Source organism: Eumetopias jubatus, unplaced genomic scaffold, assembly GCF_037043125.1.
Source record: "Eumetopias jubatus isolate StellerSeaLion01/CBP00866 unplaced genomic scaffold, mEumJub1_p1.0 scaffold_16, whole genome shotgun sequence".
NCBI classification, from domain to species: domain Eukaryota; kingdom Metazoa; phylum Chordata; class Mammalia; order Carnivora; family Otariidae; genus Eumetopias; species Eumetopias jubatus.
This window is the reverse complement of record NW_028274822.1, coordinates 625,044-649,596: the sequence shown is the minus strand read 5'-3', so window position 1 is coordinate 649,596 and position 24,553 is coordinate 625,044. Positions and strand designations below refer to the sequence as shown.

The following is a 24,553-nucleotide window of genomic DNA, read 5'->3' as shown; positions in this document are numbered from 1 at the left end:
GCAAATATGACACCAACGCAGAGCTCAGTTCCTACCCATCTGAGTGACGACAGTCAGTAAGAGGGACAGTGACACTCTTGAGAGAAACGAGCCCCCGCCCGTTACCTGTGGAGACGTCGGGTGCCACGGCCGCATGGGTGGGCTCTTCGGAGGACCGCAGCTTCATCATATGGCCCGTTCATTCCACCGTTAGGGGTCTGCCCACAGGAGGTCAGCACCTCCATCCACACGAAGGCCTGCACACGAACATTCTCAGCAGCAGCATTTATAACATCCAAACATTTGAAACAACCCGAGTGTCCAGCAACTGTAGAACAGATAGGAAAGGGACGTCAGAACCACATGGTGGAATATTACTCAGCCGGAAGGAGGAATGAGCTGCTAACGCACCTTACGCCATGGAGGGACCTCGAAAACCCAGGCGAAGTCAGAGTAGCCAGGCACAAACACCTCATCTTCCATGGCTCCATGTACGTGACATTGTCCAGAAAAGCCCGACCTCAGGAGGCAGTAGCACTCTGGCACGGACACATTTCTTGGGGTGGGTTTGGGTCTGCAGCTTTGGTGCAGCTGAAGGAACTTCCCTTCTAGCGTGTTCGGAGTCAAGCACATTTGTTAAAACACTGGGTGCGGGACGAGAGACTGTGCTGTTCAAGCACGAGGCTTGTGTGTGTCCTGCAGAGTTTTCCTCTGTGGAATGCGTACAGCCCTCGGACTCCTTTCCTAAGGAGCGTGAGGACAAAATTCCAATTCTGTGTTTCTATGGCACGAACACAGAGCTGACAGTAGAATTTCTCTCAGGGAATGAAAATATGTGTGCTTCTGCATTATCTCCTGTTTCACTAAATTAAGGACTACCTGTCCGCCTGTAGCCACGTGGTGGGGTCCACGTTTCCTGGCCATCGGCGATGCAGGTCCTCTGTCACTTTTCATGCCAGTTGGGCGCGTGGAGCTTTGAGTCCCTTTACCTTTCTTCAGCTTCAATTTTGAAGCAGCGTTCTTCCTTCCTTCCAGATTATTACGTGGACACTTGCACACAGTAAAGAACAAAGAAAGTCTATTCCCTTCTGAAACATCCGCCCTTATCTGGCCCAGGGGACCCCAGCTAATCAGAGCCTGATACTCTGCACAATAGGCCGAGTCAGCCAGACCACCCCCTCCCAGAGTGCAGGCTACCGCTCCCCGAGCCGGCGGCTGGTTTTCTTTTGTTCTGAAGTGGGCAGACAGTGCAGGATGCGGTCATCAGGCCTGGGGGCCTGGGGGCGGCCTTATCAGCCCCCTGGCCGTCCTCTCTCCCACCCAAGGGTGCAGGCTTCCCCAGGACTCGGCCCTATCAGGCCCCCACAGCTGCTGTTATTTTAGATAGGGCAGGAAGTGGGCCTGGAGGACAGTGGCAGCTCACGGCCTCAGCCACATCCAGGAACGCCTGTGATTTGCCCGAGGTCTGGCTCCCGCCGAGCCCATGGCGGAAGGGAAGGGGGAAGGTGCTGCAGAGGTGGGGGAGCTCTGCCGCCACCTGGGGCCTCATCTGGTCAGGGCAAGCAGGCAGCGGGGCCCACAGCTGAGGTGGGGCCCGCAGGTGGGCCGCACCCTTCAGTCTGGGGGGACGGCCTTGTCAGCCCTGCTGTCCTCTGTGCTCATAAAGCAGGCTAGTTTGCAGGTGTGCGGTCCTATGTGTCTCTGCAGACGGTTCTAACAGGGCTGACAGCTCTGGTCCAGCAACAGCGAGGCTGGAAACCTAGGGGAGCCTCTCAGCCGATTGTCCACGCCAGAAAGGTTTGAGGTCGGGTGGTTCTGAGCTGTCAGTACCAGCACCCTCTGGGCAGTCGAAAGGCACGACCTCTGGAGTGGGGCAGGGCCTTTCTTCCCCAGTGGCCCCGCTCAGGTCTTTTTGCTGGAACTGGTTTCCAGAAGGGACCCCAGATAAGACAGTGGCGCCGTTTGTGACCTATCTGACACCTGAGAGGGTTTCGCTCGAGAAACTGCATTTTAGGACATTTCCTCTTACTTGCTGTGCCCGGACCAGGTTGGTGATGGGGAGTGTGCCCCTGGTCCGCGACGTGGCTGCCGTCCCTGGTGGGGAAAGCCGGGCTGCTAGCTGCTTTTGGCATCGCTCCCTGCCTCACGATGTCAAACTTAGAATCGCCTTAATATTCACTTTCCCTTTTTTCCACAGTAGCTGTTGCCAGCAAAGCTGTAAACTACCGTATATCACTCAGATTTAAGAACCTAAACTTTAAAACAAATTAAACTCTTGTTGACATTGTAATAAAAATCAGAATGGAGCTGAGCGGCACAGTAGAAGCGAACTTCAATTATTTTTGTGGATTTAAGATGTTTTCTGGGATTCCCAGACTCCCAGCACAGCGAAGTTATTTCCTCTTGGCCGATGGCTGCACAGAGAAAGGGTGGTGGACGGAGGGAGGGCGCAGGGGGGGGAGGCGGCAGCGCTGGGCTGTGGCCTGTCCGTCACCGCATGTCTGCTCCAGCTTCAGGGGAGTGTCTGTGGCCGCACTGGACAAAGCAAGCCCAGGACAGCGAGTCTGTGGCAGGGCTGGGGGCGTGGTCTGCCCGCATTTTTTTACGCACTTTAATTTCAGAAAAGAGCTCAAAGAATGTGTGTCAAGGTCTGTTCATTGGGTGTTTCTCTGGATGCAGAGAATGGAAAACGCAGGTCGGACTGTCCTTCCAAACTTTGTCCAAATGCTGGAAAGTGCGCAGTGCGTCCGCACCCCCCCCCCACCCCCCACCCCCCCCCCCCCCGGTCCTTATCTCTCATCACCCGTTCATGGCGGTGTTGATGCTCTGTCACTCGCGGAGATGGAAACGGTGGTTTCCAGGGGACGAAGTGCCAGTTTTCCACCCTGAGTGAAGCTTCCTGTCCTGATAGTGCAGCCTGCAGCAGCGCAGGGGACGTGCAGATGGAAACTAGGTGATTGATTACTTTGACAAGCATTTCTCCGGAGGCGTGGCATGCTCCCTGGGGGCGAGCTTTGACCTGGGCTTTGAAGCGAGCCTTTTACCAGAATCGGCCCTTCCCTGGCCGGCCGCTTCCTCCCCTGTTCTGCTTCCTGTTTCTGTTTTCAAGGCCAGGTGGGCAGTGGGGTCGGGGAGCTCTGGCCCACGGACGTGTCCACCGCCCACCGTAAGCTGCTGCCTTGCTAGCTCGTCCGAGCCTGGTGTTGGGAAGCCCCAGGAGGCTCCTAGAGCTGGGAAGAGGCCCCTCTGCCCTGGGAGTTGCTGGGCCCTGGGGTGTGCTCAGCAGGCAGCATCCAGCACGTTCATTCAATGACGGGAAGGTGAGGAGAGCTTAAAAATGCACGACCCTCTGGGTGGCTTCTTCCCAGGCCCTTCAGTGTCACCGGCTTCATGGAGCAGGGCTGTGGGTTTGGAAATACCCACTCATCCCTGCGGATGGTGGCCCTGGGCAGCAGGGGTGTCTTTACAGATGCTTGGGAGACTCTTAAAGCACCTTCGGTCCCTGTTCCATCAGCGACGTCCACTTGACCAAGGCTTCCTGAGCTCAGCATCTTGATGAAACGTCTAATTGTGCTGTGTGCTCGGAAGTCTCCCCAGACCTCCGGCAGCTTGTGGGCAAGGTGTGCATCCTGGCGTTGTGGTTCCAGGCTGGCCTCAGGCCTGTAGCCCCAGACTGTGGCCGGGGACCCCCGTTCCCGTCGTCCGGGGTGGTCTGTAGCGCTCTGTATTGTGGAATGGCCACAGATATCCTCACCTCAGTGTGAGAAAGAGCTCGGCAAAGCTGGGACACTGCTTCTCGGGGAAGTCAGCAGCCCCTTGTCTTCAGTCTGAGTTACCACCTGTTGTGAACAGATACTTCTAAGTAGCTTGTCTGCCACATACTGCCTTCTTTTGAGGACATTTTTAAATTTTTATTTATGTATTTATTTGAGAGAGAGCACGCGTGCGCACACACATGTGAGTGAGGGGGAGGGGCGGAGGGAGAGAGAATCTCAGGCAGACTCCCTGCTGAGCGCAGAGCCTGATGTGGGGCTCCATCCCACGACACTGACATCACGACCTGAGCCAAACCAATGGTTGGACGCTCAAACAACTGAACCTCCCAGGCGCCCCTTGAGGACATATTTTAAGGCTTCTTCAAATTTAGTTGAACAGAGAAAGAGTTAATGTGAGATTTTCCAAATGGACGGCGCGTAGCCCCACGGAAAGGAAGAAATCCCACAGACACAAGGCTGTCCGTTAATACGGCACTGATTTCTCCCCAGCCTGAGCAGTAATGCCAAGAAGCAGCCTGCAGGTTCGGCTGTTAGCTGCCTCTTGCTCAGTCTTTTTGAAACTCACGCAAAGGATTAACTCAACTTTCAAAAAGAGAACGTAACAACCCAGTATTTGCAGATTCCTTACCACGTCCTGGCATCACAGGGCTGTCCAGACACACGCACACATCTGTTCTCTGGCCCCTCAAACAATCAGAGGGGAATGGGCAGACAGGTTAAGCGGCTAACAACATTCAGAGTTTAAGTGACAATTCAAGATGACAAAGCCGTGCTACCAGATAGCAGCTGATGGTTGCCAGTGAATGACAGCCCACGCGCTTGGAGTCTGAGAGTCTAGACAGTGTTTCGGGAAGGACTTTTCAGAGGACAGGAGCTGAGCTTTAACGGCCACCTGTCCTGTGTCCCGGCCAGCGTCTCCGCTCCTGTGGGAAACGCTGCCTAATACAGTGGGAACCCTCTGAAGGACACAGGACGCGCTTGGGTTCTGTCTGGGAGGCTTGGCAGCACTTGGCTCTGGCCCAGACGGCAGCCCTGAGGGTGGACACAGCCCTGGCCCCAGTGTGGTCGTGGGTCCGCCCCTATGCACCCCTCCCGTGTCCAGGTGATCACTTGTACCTGTCCCTTCAGGTACCGTTGGAAATGGCTGCTCACCTCAGGCTGAGAAGTGGTCTTTGCGACCGTGGTAATCCAGCCAGACCGCTCATTTTGGTAATCACCAGGGGCGTGCTGTTATTACATAAAGTCAATTAGAGCGCAAACATGCCGGTCCTGCTGATTTGATTTAGAACTAACGAAAGCTCCAGTAATGGGCAATTACAAGAAACTTAATGGCCCTTTATACGGAATGCAGCTTCCATGGCCCCTAATATAGTGTGATGAATTACTCATTATGTGCAGTGTTGGAATAGCTTCTACAAAGATTAATAATTGGATAATCGATACAAAAATTCCATCTTGGGTGCTTTTCCACGCCAGGGTCAATATGTCCTACAGATCGGGGGACCCATCTCACAGGCCTGTTTTGTGATTCTGCTCCCCCTCTGCTCTATTGTTTTCCAAACTGGGAGTTCCTGGGAGTCACTTGCCTCCTATGATTTTTCTGTCCAGATCTTTACATAAAGACGCAGCTTCTGCCATCCGTCAGTTTTCTCAGTGCTCGTGAGTACAGTTTCCACCCTCAGGGTGGGCTCTGTCTACTGGGGGCAGAGAGCAGAGACCCGTGGTGAAGAGTACTGGCTTACCGGGGTGCCTGTGTGCACGGGAGAGGTGCCAGGTGGCCTTCCCTGAAGTGGCGGCAGAGCCAGGCGCAGGACGCGGGCACCCTGGCCGGTAGCATCCTAGCCGGGCTCCAGGCACAGGTGCCACCACTGGGGCTGGGCAAGAGGGAGGTGGCGCAAGGTGCAGACCCTTATGTCCTCACCTTGCCGTGGGATGGGCTCGGCCCCCCAGCAGCTGCCCGGAACACAGGCCAGACGCTGAGGCTGACCAACAGTCACCAGCTTCTCCTGGGCTCCGGCTTCTCTCTGAAGGCACTGTTGGTTTTTAATGATGGAAATCTCAGACATCCGTGAGAGTGTAATAAAGAGTACAGTGGGTTCCCACGTGCCTGCATCCAGGTCCACAGTCAGGGTGTGCGAGATGGGGCACCATTCCTTCAGCCACCCCTGTGCTGGTTGTTGCTAAGATCACGAGGCACCAGGTCCTGGACCTCAAGTCTGAGTTCCGCCATCCCTCAGGTGCAGACGCTTTTTTGTTGTTGTTAAGATTTTGTTTATTTATTTCACAGAGAGAGAGAGACAGCGAGAGAGGGAACACAAGCAGGGGGAGTGGGCGAGGGAGAAGCAGGCTTCCCGCCGAGCAGGGAGCCCGATGTGGGGCTCGATCCCAGGACCCTGAGTTCATGACCTGAGCCGAAGGCAGTTGCTTAACCAACTGAGCCACACAGGCGTCTCTATAGACGCCTTTTTAAGCAGCCGCTCTCTTACACGATCACAGTATGACAGTTACGCCTAACAGAATTACTAATGGTTCTCTGGTAAGGTGAGGGTTTACTTCAAACTCACATGTACCCATCCGAAGGTGTGATTTCACCCCCCGAAGCTGGAACAGGGGGCTCGAGCCTCTCCTTTGCCTCCATAACGAGCAGCTTCTTCTGGGCAAACCAGGCAGCAGCCAGGTGGGTCGCAGGCGCTTGGCCTGTGCCCGGCAGACTGGCGGGCGGAGCTGACAGATCGTGGCGTGGAACTTTCCGCCGCCAGCCCAGGAGCGTTGCCAAGTCCTCCGCAGCCTGCAAAAGGGGAGGAGCTGCTTTGTTAATGCCTCTTACCTTGAGGCCCCGACTCGTGTGCACGGACAGAGTGACAGGAGGCCACAGCCTGGCCACGCCTGCACGGCCACTCACCCCGTCCGTCTCCCCATCCACTTAACATTGTTACTTTTTAATTAAGGGGAGCTTTTTCATCTTTTATTTTTTCAATTCCGTTAATTCTGTGTGAATAGAAATTTCATAATTTGGGGGGAATAATGTATTTTCTAGCAGCACAAAGAAAGCCCTAGAAAAATGCTTGCTGGTGGTTTAGCGCTCCCCACGAGTGACTGTGGAATGAGTTTGGCGTAGATAAAAAAAAATGGGCCAGGTGATGTGGGAGCCCACACCCGGCTGCAGCGCGGGAGGTGCCGGGCAGCCGCGGAGCTCCCGTCACGTGGCCAGCCGGTCCCCGTGGACGCTGGAGTTTCCACACGGGTGTTCGCATTATTTGGAGTATTCAGGCTAAATAAGGAAGCAGGCACTGAAGGCATGAAAATTATTCTGTTTTAACGGCTGACAGTCCCGGGTGACAGTAGTGCCCGTCAGTCCCAGCCCCACACACAGCGGGAGGGTCATGTTTTATTAAAACCGTGACTTGTCATTCAGACTCCACCGTCCCGTTCCCTCCTTCCAAAAATAGCAGGCCCCGTGGCAGTGGCTTATTATGATTAAAAAGATAAAAATAAGTGAAGGCTGAAATGGGTCCAGGACACCGGAGGTAACGCGGAACTTACTTTTTTTTTTTTTTGGAACTTACTTTTTAATGGAACTTGAGAGACGGCCTCATTTTCCACCGCCTCACAAAGCAGCTTTGAAAAAAAGTCAGAAAGGTAAAACAGGACTTCAGTGGTGTTGCAACTCTGCATTTTCAGAGTTACCGTGGTTGTGACAGTCCTGCTGTCGCCCAGGGCTACGTGGGGCCGTGCGGACTCCTAGCCCACCGTCCCTGCCAGGCCATGGACAGAGCACCCGCCTACAAACAAGGACGTATGGACAGTGGACTTTGTGAGATGCTTGCCTCTTCCAAGAAGGTAAAAACCCACCTGGGAGGCAGCCTCAGTTTCCCTCAGTGCCCAGAGCCCGGGTGTCGCTGCCTGGATCCACACGTGCTGCAGGGGCACAAAAGCATGTTTCCTCCACTTCCCAGTTTCCGAATCATGGCCTTAATCATGGTGTTTTCTTGCAAGTCTCCCTTCTGACCTAATCCTTGCAGTCACCGAGGAAGTTCGCGCCGCAGTGTGTGAACACCGTGCACCCGGCCGTCGGCTGGAACCACGCGCCGTGGGAAGCCCCCGCTCATGCCCCTGCGAGCAGCACCCCTGCGTGAGAGTGTGCACACCTCCCTGTCCCGAGATCCCTGCACATTGTACAGGGTTAGCACGCAGACACTGGCCAGGATATTTCTGGTTCTACTCCCGTCTGCCTAAAGGATTATGTTCTCGGGTTACAATGCTAACTTTAGCTAAAGGTGTATTTTCTGGGAAAGTGAGCAAATACTTTTTAAAATTATCTTTTAGTTATAGGAATGGGAAAGAACGGCCTTCCTGTTTTGTTTTGCTGTTCACAAAGCTATTTTGGCTTTCCCTTAAAAATAAAAATGTTTCTGATGGCTTGTCCTATGTGAGGAACATGCATTTTTCTGTCTCACTGGAAGACTGAGTAAGCACGTGACAACTGCTTTTCTATATTTCTTTATACGTGGTACTTCATTTGGCCGTGAGCTTTGAGGGAGCCCACGGGGCAAGATGCGGCGCGGGTGTGGCTGCAGGAGCCTGCCCTGGGAACTGAATCCCAAGTGGATCCTTCAGGCCTCTTTGTTTCCCACATTGCTTTTGTTTAAAGGACAATGATGGCTTTTGAAAAGTGATTATCTTCACGAAAAAGCAACATCGTAACCTGTCGTGATGAGCACTGGGTGTTATATGCCGAATCACTGAACACACATCAGAAACTAATGATGTACTATATGGTGGCTAATTGAATTTAAATTTAAAAAATTTAAAAGAAAAAAGAAAAAACAAACAAACAAAATCAAACGGAGATGAAAAAGTAACAGTAGCCCTGCTCAGCCGGCTAGTTTGCCAAGGAACAGAAGGTGAATATTGTTTTTTTTAAAAATTCACAGTATAGTTGTCTCCTTGTTTGAACTAACCTAACTATTGAAAAGGAAGAGATGCTTTAAAAATGGATTTTATGTAATCAAGCTGACATGGACCTACAGCAAGCACTATGTTGTTTTTTTTTTTTAAGATTTTATTTATTTATTTGAGAGAGAGAATGAGATAGAGAGAGAGCATGAGAGGGGAGAGGGTCAGAGGGAGAAGCAGACTCCCTGCTGAGCAGGGAGCCCGATGTGGGACTCGATCCCGGGACTCGAGGATCATGACCTGAGCCGAAGGCAGTCGCTTAACCAACTGAGCCACCCAGGCGCCCAAGCACTATGTTTTTTAAAAAATTGACACAAAAGTATTATTAGCAAAGTACGGTCCTTACCCATCTTAAACTTTTTAAGCAAAGGTTACGCAGTGTGGCTGAACTAGATTTCTTACTCCCACGCCCAAACCCGGCTCCTAAGAAAGTAGGATCGATGTCTGTGTGGACAACCACCTAGAAACTTCCAGCACCTGCCGCTCCTGTGCCATCCCTCCCCAAAGCCCGCATGTGGGCCCCACGACTCTGATGGGTTCCCGCCAAGGAGCAGGGACAGAGACCTCCACACGGCCCCAGACGTGTGGGGCCAGCACCTCTTCCCATTGTGGTGCCCCGGGCAACACCCAGGGCTGCCGGGCCGGATGGGAGGCCAGCAGCACCGTTGGCCCTCTGTGACAGAAATGAGAACCTGCCACAAACCTACACAGGCGTTGGTCTGGTTCTAGAGAGAACACACGCTCCGTGGGAAGTACCGGAATGAAACGTACAGAAGTAACCCCCACCCCTCGGCTCCCCTGTGAGTCTGTGAGCACGTGTGCCGCATGGCCGAGCTCCGGCCTCCACAGACGTGACCAAAGATCCATTCTTCCCGCGTCAGGAAACCGAAAGTTCAGCCAGTGCACGTCGGTAATAGAAGCAGACTGGCCCCGCGTCTGCTGGACCACATCGGTCACATCCTTGTGTCAGGCAGGAAGCCGGCCGGGAGCAGCCTGCCCTCGGGAGGCCGCCCCTCTCGCTGTGGAGCCCCTGACACCACACACGCTCCCCTGAGCCACGGCCGCTCCCACTGACTGCCGCGTGCCTGCTGCCCCGAGTATCTCCTGCCCTCTCTGGGCCTGTCTTCAAATTAAGAATAGTAATGGTGGCCACCTCCCGGGGGGTTGGGGAGGACGCTGTGAGGTTCCTGCCATTTATAATGCTCGGCGCCCAGGAAGATGCGTTTCTCCTTTTGAAATGACTGAAGACTCCCCGACTCGGAGAGTGGAAAGGGATCTCGGCCAAGCCGCCATTTTCACGGACGAGACCCTCAGGCTGCAGCCAGGTACGGAAGCAGGATGAGAGCAGGGCCCAGGTCTTCACCCGCGGGCCCTCCAGCTGCACCATCCCCTGACGGCACACGTCCGGGGTGTGCAGAGCTCGTGTCAGCTTTTCTAGAGGAAGATGACAGGCCTCCATTGTTCACAAATCCGATCGATCGTTTAAATGATGTGGCAGGAACGCAAGGAGAATTTAGGTCTGAGAAAGTTAGGAAGTCAGTGGATCATCAGGATTGTTGGCTCTGACGTGGGTTCACTCATGGCCCAGGCGCACCCCCTGAGAATAGGAGGTCAGGCCCTCTTTAAAAACAAGCACCGCCCAGATCTTCTCTTCATCATTTCTGTCTCTTTAGGGACTGCTTTTCCTCCCAGAATCTATGTTTTCACTCTGACCACACGACATCCTATGGTTCTTAGGGTCTCAGGGACACTTCACGTCAGGCTTCCTTTCTAGTCCCAGTGACCCTGTGGTCACGGCACCCCCGCCCCGTCGTTCAGAGTCCCGTGTGGACGCACACACTGACACTTCTTCTCTTGGAGTCGGAAGGAGGGTGCTGGATGACGACGTCTGGGAGCTGATAAGAGGAACAGCCCGCTCATGATCGTGACGGCCACGAGCAGGCTGCCTCCGAGGCTGAGAGGTCCCAGCACACGGGCCAGGTGCCCTTGGATGTCAGCTCTGAAACACAGACTCAGAGCCGGTGGAGTCTGTGTGTCGCCAGCACAGGGCACGGGCTCAAAGTCTCCACCTTCACGTGGGTGCAGCCCTCGGGATCGCCAGGCCACACTGCTGGGATTTTTGAAGGAGGTTTCTGATCTAGCGTATCAGCACGTCTCTTCTGGCTTTGATATCTGCGCCAAATCGGGCAGGGGCGGCCAGCACACACTGCTGTTTGTTGTAGCCCGAAGAAGAGCTTGCCCTGGAAAACAAGTGGCTGTACGGATCCCGCGTGGGTCCTCTGGTCGCCTGCCTCTTCTACTCTTTTGAAAAAAAAAAAAAAAAAAAAAAGGCTTGCAACAGCTAGTCCAGGAGAAATGACTGAAAAAATAGTTGTTTTTAGCTCAAACAGAAGAGAATGCTGTGTTTGTATGCGTGGTGCTGGTGCTGGGCTGGTGTTGGCTTTGAAGACATGCATGCCCCAGAAAAGGGAAGTGCAAGGCTGTGCCTTCAGCCTCTCTCCACCCCAGACACCGGGTTCTGCGCGCTGAGCAGCCCTGCAGGCCAGACGAGGCCCGGACCCAGAGGGACAGAGTGCAGGATGGGAGAAGGGGAACTGGCGGCTGCAGGTGCCGGCCCTGGGCTGGCAGAGCGCGCACTCCTGACCCGTGAGCCTGCGGGCCCCGATTTCCACTTGCCGACCCTCCCTTGGACCCTCCGTTTACAAAACCCCTAACTACGAAGTCCCCCCTTCCCTCCCTTATGGGACTGTTGAGAACAAGGAGCATGCCCCTGCTTAGGAACCACAGGGGCCGTGAACGTGCCGGGCCAACAAGCAGTGTGGCTCATTCCTGAAATTTTGATTTGAGAGCTTTAGCTGCTTTCGGAAACCAAGAGTTCAGAAACGTGGGGAAACTTTGCTTAAAAGCAAAATGTGTAAAAAATGAGATTTGGACCCTCCCCAACCCCTTGGGTCATGCAGTCTCAGGAGAGTCCAACAAGAGCCCGTGAGTGAAGCCTGAAGATGAAGTGAGGGCATTTCACTACAACACGAGGTTTTAAGCTCAATTTTTTCCAAAATGGTGATGAAAAAAACTCATTATGTGAAAGTAACGAAATTTTGCTTTAAAAAGGACACTTCGCCCGATTAATTTGCACAGCTTCTTTATGAATAGCTGTGAGATCTTTGCATAGCGGTCGGATCAATACGGTGAATATCCACAGATACTTTGGGGGAGGGGCTGTGCCTGTACTTTGTATATTTTAGTTTTTAAATGTTAAAAAATACTAATTTTCTTTTCACTCAATTCCAGCTATATGCAAAGAGGTGGTGTGGACACGCGTCTGTGTGTGTCCTACGTACATATCCCAGATTAAAACAAAAACTCAAATTGCCACATAAGTTTTAGGAAAAAAACAGTAGTTTCCACCTCGGGAGCATTTTAGAGAAAACTTAAATATAAGGGAAAAAACCTTTCTCATTAAATTAAATTGTGGTGTAACAGCTCACCACATCCTGTTGCAGGGACATCTGACACTAAGCAAAGCAAAGGTTCCTCTTTCAGGTCTCTGACAAGCTCCGAAGGTCACATGTTACCTGCAGTTCAAAATACTTCGACAAAGAAAAAACCCTGTGTGTCGGTGGAAAAGCTGAATAAGAAGATGGAAAGTATCAGTAGAGAGAAGACACTGTGGGAAACTGTCATAGAGAAAGCCACCCCCAAAATAACCAGCACAGAGCCCCCGGGGGCGGCCGTGCACTCACAGGGACCCGGAACCATGACCTCATGGAAGGGACGTGGGAGGCCGTGGCCAGGACAAGGCCAGGGGCAACAGGACCCTGATGCGCGTGCCCTGCTGCGCCATCTGTCTGGGGACAAGAACCCTCATGGCTCTCCCTGCAGGGCCACAGCATGGACTGTGTCTGCCCAGAGAGTGTGGCTCTGCGGCTGTCCTGTTCTTGGTGGTGTGCACAGTTGTGTGGGTCTACTGTGCAGGTCACACCGGCCACCTGCCCCTTCTGTCAGCTACCCGCGCGGTCTCCGGGGCACCTAGGGCTGGTCTGACAGGGCATTCGTGCATGTGTGCTGGTTCTTGAGTGCCCTCCTGAGATGTCTGACCCATCGTGACTCTACTTCATGGTGCCAGGCCTGGACCACAGGGGCATCCGATGACCTGCCGACCCTTGTTGGGAGGCAGGCAGGGCTGGTGGCCTATCAGAAACCAGCAGATCCCCGAGACGGAGCAGGAGTGCTGCCCGCTCTCTCGAGATCCTCCTGATCGCTAGGCTGGGGTCACAGAGAGCAGGTCAGGCGCCAGGACACAGGAGGGTCCCGGATGGCTCAGGACACACTCAGTGATTTCTCCACTCCTACCCAACACGGGCTCCCCCTTCCAGGCTCAGGTGCCCCGGTGGGCAGCAAGGGGAAGCCCACTTCTGAGGCTTCTTCCCCTTTTATCTTGTCAAACACGTGTTATTTTTCCTGTGGTCTCTATAACCCTGAGGAACTAGAAGGTTCTTGGCTGCCTTGCTTAAGCCTCCCTCCGTTCCCTGACATTCTTACCCCTCAGTTCCCCCCCATATTCCCCGTCATTATTACCCCTCAGACTTCCATATTCCCTGTCATTATTACCCCTCAGACCCCTCCCCCATATTCCCAGGCATTATTACCCCTCACACTTCCCCATATTCCCTCTCATTATTACCCCTCACACTTCCCCATATCCCCCATCATTATTACCCTTCAAATTTCCTCATATTCTTTATCATTATTACCACTCAGATTTTCCTCATATTCTTTGTCATTATTACCCCTCAGACCTCCCCCATATTCCCCATCATTATTACCCCTCAGACTTCCCCCATATCCCCATCATTATTACCCCTCAGACCTCCCCCCATATTCCCATCATTACTATCCCTCAGACCTCCCCCATATTCCCCATCATTATTACCCCTCAGACCTCCCCCCATATTCCCCATCATTACCCCTCAGACTTGCCCCATATTCCCCATCATTATTACCCCTCAGACTTTCCTCATATTCCCCATCATTATTACCCCTCAGACTTCCCCCATATTCCTGTCATTATTACCCCTCAGACTTTCCTCATATTCCCCGTCATTATTACCCCTCAGACCTCCCCCATATTCCCTGTCATTATTACCCCTCAGACTTTCCTCATATTCCCCATAATTATTACCCCCACACCTCCCCTCATATTCCCCGTCATTATTAGTCCTCAGACATAAGTGCATATTCCCCACCATTACCCCTCACACCTCCCCCCATATTCCCCGTCATTATTACCCCTCAGACTTCCCCCATATCCCCATCATTATTACCCCTCAGACTTCCCCCATATTCCCTGTCATTATTACCCCTCAGACTTCCCTCATATTCCCCGTCATTATTACCCCTCAGACTTCCCCCATATTCCCCGTCATTATTACCCCTCAGACTTTCCTCATATTCCCCGTCATTATTACCCCTCAGACTTTCCTCATATTCCCCATCATTATTACCCCCACACCTCCCCCCATATTGCCCATCATTATTAGCCCTCAGACCTAACTGCATATTCCGCATCATTACCCCTCACACCTCCCCCCATATTCCCCATCATTACCCCTCAGACTTCCCCCATATTCCCCATCATTATTACCCCTCAGACTTCCCCCATATTCCCCGTCATTATTACCCCTCAGACTTCCCCCATATTCACTGTCATTATTACCCCTCAGACTTCCCCCATATTCCCTGTCATTATTACCCCTCAGACTTCCCCCATATTCCTGTCATTATTACCCCTCAGACTTTCCTCATATTCCCTGTCATTATTACCCCTCAGACCTCCCCCATATTCCCTGTCATTATTACCCCTCAGACTTTCCTCATATTCCCCATAATTATTACCCCCACACCTCCCCTCATATTCCCCGTCATTATTAGTCCTCAGACATAAGTGCATATTCCCCACCATTACCCCTCACACCTCCCCCCATATTCCCCGTCATTATTACCCCTCAGACTTCCCCCATATTCCCTGTCATTATTACCCCTCAGCCTTTCCTCATATTCCCCGTCATTATTACCCCTCAGACTTCCCCCATATTCCCCGTCATTATTACCCCTCAGACTTTCCTCATATTCCCCGTCATTATTACCCCTCAGACTTTCCTCATATTCCCCATCATTATTACCCCCACACCTCCCCCCATATTCCCCATCATTATTAGCCCTCAGACCTAACTGCGTATTCCGCATCATTACCCCTCACACCCCCCCATATTCCCCGTCATTATTACCCCTCAGACTTCCCCCATATTCCCTGTCATTATTACCCCTCAGACTTCCCCCATATTCCCTGTCATTATTACCCCTCAGCCTTTCCTCATATTCCCCGTCATTATTACCCCTCAGACTTCCCCCATATTCCCCGTCATTATTACCCCTCAGACTTTCCTCATATTCCCCGTCATTATTACCCCTCAGACTTTCTTCATATTCCCCATCATTATTACCCCCACACCTCCCCCCATATTCCCCATCATCATTAGCCCTCAGACCTAACTGCATATTCCGCATCATTACCCCTCACACCTCCCCCCATATTCCCCATCATTACCCCTCAGACTTCCCCCATATTCCCCGTCATTATTACCCCTCAGACTTCCCCCATATTCCCCGTCATTATTACCCCTCAGACTTACCCCATATTCCCCGTCATTATTACCCCTCAGACTTCCCCCATATTCCCTGTCATTATTACCCCTCAGACTTCCCCCCATATTCTCCATCGTTATTACCCCTCAGACCTAACTGCATATTCTGCATTACCCCTCACAGCTCCCCCCATATTCCCCATCATTATTACCCCTCAGACTTCCCCCATATTCCCATCATTATTACCCCTCAGACTTTCCTCATATTCCCCATCATTATTACCCCCACACCTCCCCCCATATTCCCCGTCATTATTAGCCCTCAGACCTAACTGCATATTCCGCATCATTACCCCTCACACCTCCCCCCATATTCCCCATCATTATTACCCCTCAGACTTCCCCCCATATTCCCTGTCATTATTACCCCTCTGACTTTCCTCATATTCCCCATCATTATTACCCCCACACCTCCCCCCGTATTCCCTGTCATTATTACCCCTCAGACTTTCCTCATATTCCCCATCATTATTACCCCTCAGACTTCCCCCCATATTCCCTGTCATTTTTACCCCCACACCTCCCCCCATATTCCCCATCATTATTACCCCTCACACCTCCCCCATATTCCCCATCATTACCCCTCACACCTCCCCCATATTCCCCGTCATTATTACCCCTCACACCTCCCCCATATTCCCCATCATTATTACCCCTCAGACTTCCCCCATATTCCCCATCGTTATTACCACCACACCTCCCCCCATATTCCCCGTCATTATTACCCCTCAGACCTCCCCCATATTCCCCATCATTACCCCTGAGACCTCCCCCATATTCCCTGTCATTATTACCCCTCAGACTTCCCCCCATGTTCCCATCATTATTACCCCTCAGACTTCCCCCCATATTCCCTGTCATTTTTACCCCCACACCTCCCCCATATTCCCATCATTATTACCCCTCACACCTCCCCCCATATTCCCATTATTACCCCTCAGACTTCCCCCATATTCCCCATCATTATTACCCCTCACACCTCCCCATATTCCCTGTCGTCATTACCCCCATATTCCCCATCATTATTACCCCTCACACCTCCCCCATATTCCCCATCATTATTACCCCTCACACCTCCCCCATATTCCCCATCATTATTACCCCTCAGACCTCCCCCATATTCCCCATCATTATTACCCCTCAGACCTCCCCCATATTCCCCATCATTACCCCTCACACCTCCCCCATATTCCCCGTCATTATTACCCCTCACACCTCCCCCATATTCCCCATCATTATTACCCCTCAGACTTTCCTCATATTCCCCGTCATTATTACCCTTCACACCTCCCCCATATTCCCTGTCATTATTACCCCTCAGACCTCCCCCATATTCCCCATCATTATTACCCCTCAGACCTCCCCCATATTCCCTGTCATTATTACCCCTCAGAATTCCCCCATATTCCCCATCATTATTACCACCACACCTCCCCCCATATTCCCCGTCATTATTACCCCTCAGACCTCCCCCATATTCCCCATCATTATTACCCCTCACACCTCCCCCATATTCCCCATCATTACCCCTCACACCTCCCCCATATTCCCCGTCATTATTACCCCTCACACCTCCCTCATATTTCCCATCATTATTACCCCTCAGACTTTCCTCATATTCCCCGTCATTATTACCCCTCACGCCTCCCCCATATTCCCTGTCATTATTACCCCTCAGACCTCCCCCATATTCCCCGTCATTATTACCCCTCACACCTCCCCCATATTCCCCATCATTATTACCCCTCAGACCTCCCCCATATTCCCCATCATTATTACCCCTCAGACCTCCCCCATATTCCCTGTCATTATTACCCCTCAGACTTCCCCCATATTCCCCATCATTATTACCACCACACCTCCCCCCATATTCCCCGTCATTATTACCCCTCAGACCTCCCCCATATTCCCCGTCATTATTACCCCTCAGACCTCCCCCATATTCCCTGTCATTATTACCCCTCAGACTTCCCCCCATGTTCCCATCATTATTACCCCTCAGACTTCCCCCCATATTCCCTGTCATTTTTACCCCCACACCTCCCCCATATTCCCATCATTATTACCCCTCACACCTCCCCCCATATTCCCATCATTATTACCCCTCAGACTTCCCCCATATTCCCCATCATTATTACCCCTCACACCTCCCCCATTTTCCCCATCATTATTACCCCTCAGATTTTCCTCATATTCCCCGTCATTATTACCCCTCACACCTCCCCCATATTCCCCGTCATTATTACCCCTCACACCGCCCCCATATTCCCTGTCATTATTACCCCTCAGACCTCCCCCATATTCCCCATCATTATTACCCCTCAGACCTCCCCCATATTCCCTGTCATTATTACCCCTCAGACCTCCCCCATATTCCCTGTCATTATTACCCCTCAGACTTCCCCCACATTCCCCGTCATTATTACCCCTCAGACTTTCCTCATGTTCCCATCATTATTACCCATTATTACACAATATTCCTCATATTCCCCATCATTATTATCACCCCCCCATATTCCCCGTCATTATTACCCCTCAGACTTCCCCCACATTCCCCGTCATTATTACCCCTCAGACTTTCCTCATGTTCCCATCATTATTACCCCTCACACCTTCTGCCATATCCCCGGCATTATTACCCTTCAGACCCCCCACTTCCCTGACGTTAGTACCCGTGAGGACTTTTCAACCACCCAGTGTCTGCTCTTGCTAGGTCGGATTTGTGGCCTGAGGCCAGCTGTCCTTGCTAGTGGAATGAGCAAGGAAACCCAGTGTTGGCGTGTGTCACTGAGCGGGCCGGCCCCATCGCTCCGTGGCATCTTGTCCACGCTGCCCCTGTGTAGGAGGCTTCATCCCTCGGTGTCATGGCTGAGTGTTGCAGCCCTGGACCCAAAACTGCCTGTGGCAACTGGTCCACCTTCCCCTGCGTGTGCCCTCCAGACCTTCTGCTTAATCTGAACGTGGGTTAGGAAGACCTGCTGGGCTCATGGCCTGGCGCGGGTTCAGGATGAAATGAGAAGGGTCACCATGAAGCAGTTTTAAGGGGCCACGTGCCACGCCAGCCACAGCGACATGCTCTGTGGGGTGGTCACGGTCCCTGCCACGTCAGCTGTCACAGCTCTGTATGGAAAGGATGTCCAGCCCACTCTGCCGGGAAGCCTTTCCTCACCAAGGCAGTACCCTAGAGACACTGAGATTCGTTATTTTTCTTTGTCAAAATGTTCTTTGATACAACAGGGTTCTGCAAAGTATAAATTGGACCCGTGCCTCTCAAAAAAGAGGCCAAACGAGTGAAGTGGGAAGAAGAGTGGGACCGTGTCTGCTGCCCCGTGCCTGCCCCCTTCCCGTCTGTGCTCCAGGAACCCAGCAGAGCGCGCTGCACGAGGCCTTGGGGACGCTGTGGTGGTCTCCGGGTCAAGTGGTGGGGGGAGCCGCCCTGCCCTGCCGTGCCAGGGGCCGTGGCCAGGCACTCGTCAGGGCTCTCTAGTGGGCCTGGCAGAGCTGGGCAGCCGGAGTGTCACGGAAAAACTGCCTGCCGCTAACGAGCTGCCCCTGGGACACTCCAGGGACAGGTGTCGTCCTGAGAGCTGGTCTGAGCACCTGGGCCTCATTATTGCCTCATTAACAGCTAGCTGGGAGGGGTCCCTGTGCTGGCCCAGGCGAGCCACAGCCCCTCCCGGTGTTTTCTGCATGAAGGTCAGTGCCATCCTCAGAGAAGGTGTGGCTGCGTGTCCGGGGGTCGTGCATCACATCCGTGTCCCAGGCAGATGTGTCCTCTGCAGGCAGGCTGGCCTGGCGCCCACCCTGGCCTGCTGTGTGCGTCTGCTGTTTCATGCAGTGAGTCACCCTCCCCCCGCCACCGGCGGCCCCCTGGCCAGGCAGCGGGTAGGCCTGGGGCTCGGTAGTCGGCTCCCGGCTGTAAAGCTGGTGCCAGTGGGCTCTGTTATCAGCAACCATGACACAATTCCTGGTTCCCCCAACCACATTTTATTATTGTTATTCTTAACAATAGCGGGGGTGTTGAAAGGGCATTTAGGGGAGGGAGTGGGGGTGATGACAGGTGTGCCAGCTAATTGCTGCAGGAAGCCGCTCTGGGATGTGCCGGGGCCTTTGCAGAAACACGGGGAGTTTATCTGGGCAGCAAAGGGAGGCCCGGGCAGTTCCGTGACGTGAGCACGTGTCCCCGCACCTCCCAGTTCTGTTAGGAAAGTGGGCCGTGGGGACGCGTCCCCTATCTGGGGGCCGATCAGGGGGTGGAGAGAGGGATGTTGTGTAGCCTTTGCCAGCTTCGCTCATTTCCTCTCCTGCTGCCAAAAGCCACATGCTGATAGTGGACACGGACAAGGAAGCAGAAGTGAAGGAAGAGCCCCAAACAAAGGGAGGCCCCGGCCACCCCGTGGTCGGCCCCCCTCTCAGACGTGGCCTGTCCGAGGACGAAACTAAAGAGGGGCTTCTCTGAGCCTGGACCTCAAGGACATGCCTCCACCACGGGGCGCCTCTGCGGATCTTGCTGGTGGAATCGCCTGCCTGGACCAGCACCAGGCACCCTTTCCCGGGGCCCACGATCGAGGAGTCAGTTTGTCGGTGATGCCCCTGCTGTCGCGGAGCCGGGCCCGGGCGGCTGCATGCTGCTGGCTCAGGACATCCCAGGCCCGTGGTGGGAAGCGGGAAGGAGTCCCACCCCTCCGGGAGACCCTTTTCACAGGCTCAGCGTATCGGGCTGAAAGCGTGGCTGATGGGATTTCTGGTTCTTACAACAGTTCTGGGCAGAGCGGTGTTTCCCTAATGGTTTCTCTATTGTGTTTTCTTGCAGTAAATGAAATAATACGGAATGATCTCTCCAGCACCAACATCCGATCATAGCTGGCCACACGGAACTCACTCGGAAGCCGCGCGGTGTTGGCTCGGTGTCGGCTCGGCCGCTGATGGTCAAGCTCCGACACAGGACTTCTAAGTAGACCGAACACATCCCTGGTGCCCGTCAGAACTCCAGCTTACTGAAGATTTGCATCGTCCGCTCAAAGAAGTAGCTCTGTGACAGGGAGGACGGACCGACGGGGGCAGGAAAGCGAGTGTGTCTCTCATGGGGCCCCCGGGGGCACCCCCGGACTTCAGGACTGGAAGTGCCTTATTAACCAGACCCCAGTGTCAGGGCGCCATAGGATGGAGCATTGAGTCTGCCACCAGGAGGGTATTTGTAGGAGCAAAAGCTATAAAGACGCTTCGTCATGAGGCTTTCTCTTTTGTATAAATTAGGAGAATACTGGCAAGCTAGGCATTGTGAGAAAAACCTAACACGCGCTTCCTGCTTTTTATCAGCTTCCCTTGGGCTGCAGTGTGCAGCCTGTTGCCTTATTCAGCGCATTTTAGGGATCTTGAATCCTGTCGTCTCTGGCGTCACCCGCCCCCTCCCCTGTGTTACCGACACCATAGGATTGTTAACTGTAGCACGCTAGGGTTTTGTTTTTAATCTGGCTTTGAACGTAGCGCAAGTAAGATGATAGCACAAGATATGTTGCTGGACAAAAAAAGAAGTCTGTCTGCCCCAGGACAGACCTTGCATTTGCTGGATGTACAGTTACAGGCACATATTTATGCACAGATAAATGACAGAGCTGGTGATGTGCGGTCTTGGCCCAGCAAGGGCTGCCGAGTTAGCAATAAACCGTATCCGTTCTGGAAAACGCATCTAAGACAAAATCTGGCTTTTCAGCTACGTCCGCGGGGGCGCATCTCCCGTCCGCCGGGTCTGTGTTGTCTTGGGCGGCGCCGCTGGCCGAACTCGCCAGAAAGCCAGGAGAGGTGCGTTCTTGATGCCCAGATGTTACCAAACAGCAGATGGGAAAGCAACTGTAAATAACATCACGAAAGGAGTGTAATATATTTGTTCAGCTGTAAGATTATTCCTTCACAGAAGCCTTACAACTCTGCTTCGTCTAAGGAAACAGTTACCAAAAATGTTTTAATACGCAGCGCCTGTGGTTCGTTTACGCAGCGCCTGTGGTTCGTTCCCAATTAGTTACTGTTAACATGTAGGTTAGCTAAGCTCTGCTGCTCCCCCTGCATCTGTACAATTAACAGCTTATTACACGTTATTACTCGCCGTGACCTGTTGTTTCACATAACCAAAAAGCATGGTTTAATTAAAACATGTTTAACCTGGTAATTGTGCCTTAGGAATTTATGCCCCCTCCTGGAACATGCCTGAATTGCACCCTCAGGTGGAGGATGTAAGTTATAGTAATTAAACATAATGGTATATGGTGGAGAAAGCTCTTCCGCAGAATTATTTTTAAAATGTTCTTCTGTACAATTATGTGTCATCTTTGTTGGACTCCCAGAAAGAACACAAACCTGAAAGCCATATTTGTAGCATTTGCACACAGCTGTGAAGAGTGATGGCATATGGCTCCTCACAGGCCACGGCCCCGCCTGCCGCCCAGACCTTAGCCTGCATTTAGCACCCCAGGACTCGCATGAAACTCTTCTCAGTACGCCGTCTATGGAAAGGAACTGTTTTGGTATTTGTGTCCGCTGTGCTTGTAGTTAGGAAATAGACCCAATAAAGCAATATTTCTTGCTGGACAATCTGAGTCTGCCAGTGATTCATTACCTGTGTGGAACATTCTACTGGGTTCTAAGGGATTTTCTCTCATGGGTTCTCGTACTCCTGCCTAGACGTGCACGGGGAAGCCCGCCATAAGAGAGGTAGCCGTGCGGCTGCGTGCCTGGATGCTCCCAACACAGCACCTCAGAAATGCTCCCCCAGGCCCTGTGCGCAGGGAGCCTTCTCTTGAGCCAAACACTCTGATCTGGAGGGTAACCTGGGTTCCCTGTTCCTTGAAGCGACTTGGCCCCTTCCCCGCCCAAAGCCACTTCAGGCTCAGGTGGGAAAATGGCATCCAGTTGTTCATAAAACCGTATGAAACCCAGAACTTCTCCAGCAATTACTGTTTTGAATTGTCAGAAACAATATTTTACTTTTAGGGCTTTATAAAATGCAAGGTTTCCTGTTTCTTTTGCTAAGATTGAGGTGAAGTTCTAGAAGAATCCTCATTACCTAGCATGTGTGCTTGGCACGCACCTGCCCCCTCGGGAAGAGCGGCCACGGCCAAGGGGCCTCCGAGGGGAGTTCGGGATGCAGGGCAGGGTGGGGGTCATGGAGAAGAGAGGGCACTTGCGGGGCCCATCACGGGCTGGGAACCCCAGAGCCTGCCAGACACACAGGGAATCTGGAGCTCTGCCCACCCCTCCTGAGAGCAGGCTCACAGGGCCGCCGGGGCTGGGCTTCCCTCCCTCAAGAATATCCTGGAAGCTCTTAATTTCAAAGTGAGTTTTTATAAACCTGCCCCCCCATTCCCAACAACAGAATTTTATATTCCAGAAGCCAAAATATAAATCAATGAAATAAGGGATGGTTTCTGCAAAGAGGCAGTGCTTCTGCGGATACCTATTTACTTAGCTTCATTTATTTTAGGTTGATTTTTGTGTAATAAGGAAAACATACCCTCAGGATCACCTCTAGCAAGCCATGGATGTACATAGATGAGAACATCTCCTGGGGAGCTGAGATCGAGGTCAGCATGACCCAAGCTGGCCGAGACTCTGGAGCATCGGGACCCCTTGCCTGCCCTCCACTAGCCTCCCTCAGCGACTGGGATCATGCAGCATGTCCCCAGAACTGTGTGCTGTGGGGGCGGCCATGCCCGGGGCTCGTGTGGCAGACCCTGATCGCTTGTCCTCCCTCTGCTGCTGGGATTCCAGCCCTTCCCAAGTTTGAGACCATGTGGTATGGAGCAAGTCCAGTAAACATCCAATCTCTCCTCGTAACCAAGTGCAACCCAAGCATAAAAATCCAAGTACGGGAGGATCCATGGCGGCTCTGGTTGCTATTTGCGTTGATCTAGGGAGGAAAACGCGCATTTCGTAAAGGCTGCTCTCTGCTTGCCAGATCCCGGGACTCACGCGGTGCTGTGGGGATGTCGTTCACAATACAAACAGGTAGCCGGCAACGAGGACCTGCCCGTTCCAATGGAAAATCCTTATAAGGAGCCTCTTAAAAAAATGTATCTTGTGTGGAAAACGTGTAGATTATAAGAACGCACAGCTTTTGTCCCAGTTTATTTTTCCATTTACTGGATGCGTTTATGGAAGGCACATAACAGGTCTTTGTGAGAAGAAACAAAGAAATCACAAACGCAATTAAGAGATTTCAAATAATGGGGTTTATGCCGGTTACATACAAAGATCCTGCATATCTCAAAGACCCTAAAGTTTGTAACATCAGGTATCGGGAATAAATTATAGGAGTCTTACCATCAATAAACATATTTTACAATAAAAAGAAATCCAAGTACATTAGCCTCTCTGTTTCAAGGGTGTCCCCCTGATCTGAGCAGTCGGGATCCCCCGCTGGGACAACTCTCCATGCCCCCACTCTTGCCTCAGGGAGGGACCCCATAGTAACTCTCCACTTCTGCAAATCCTGCAACATCCCTGGGCAGTGCGCCAACCAACGGTATCTCAAGGAGGGTGTCTCTGCACAGCTGTAACTGAATACTTCCCTAGAACCACGTCCCACATCAGAACACAGAGGCTGCGCCAAAGCTGCTGTGTTTGAGAGGAGGCATTGGATGGAGCAAGATGAAGGGCCCATGTGGGAACACAGTTTTGAAAAAATTAAATTCACATAAGATGAAATCAACCATTTAGTGTGGACAGGTCATTGGCACAGGGTACGTTGAGTACTGTGTGAGGCCACCTCTGTCTGTCTGGCTCTTAAAAGATTCTTGTCGTCCCAAAGGAAAGCCTGCACCCACCGAGCCTTCACCCCACCCCCAGCGCCTGGCCACCTCTGTGGATTCCGTGTGTGTGGACCTGTGCGTTCTGGGCACTTCCATCGGTGGACCCATACAGCAGGTGGCCTCTGTGTGTGGCTTCCTTCACTCTTGATTCATGCACATCACAGCATTTATCAGGACTTCACCCCTTCTCGTGGCCAAACCTGACTTTGGCCTGTGGACGGAGCGTGGTCTGTGGCTGCCTCCACCTCTGGCTCTGGGAACACGCGCGGACAGGCTTCTGTCTGAGCCCCCGTCTGCAGCTCTGGGGTCCACAGCTTGGAGCGCGTGTCTCGGG

The 24,553-nt window shown here is 52.6% G+C and overlaps 1 protein-coding gene and 1 pseudogene across 1 annotated transcript in view; both read left to right on the top strand.

The window, feature by feature from the left end:
- NFATC1 (nuclear factor of activated T cells 1) overlaps positions 1 to 22,003 on the top strand; it is a 106,599-nt gene extending 84,596 nt beyond the window's left edge. Inside the window, exon 11 of the mRNA XM_028095633.2 lies at positions 20,229 to 22,003. Coding sequence (XP_027951434.1) covers positions 20,229 to 20,278 — 50 coding nt within the window. The 3' untranslated portion in view covers positions 20,279 to 22,003. The remainder of the gene's footprint in view (positions 1 to 20,228) is intronic.
- A 1,285-nt stretch (positions 22,004 to 23,288) lies between these two features.
- On the top strand, positions 23,289 to 23,715 carry LOC114202449 (small ribosomal subunit protein bS18m pseudogene; annotated as a pseudogene).
- Positions 23,716 to 24,553: the final 838 nt, after the last annotated feature.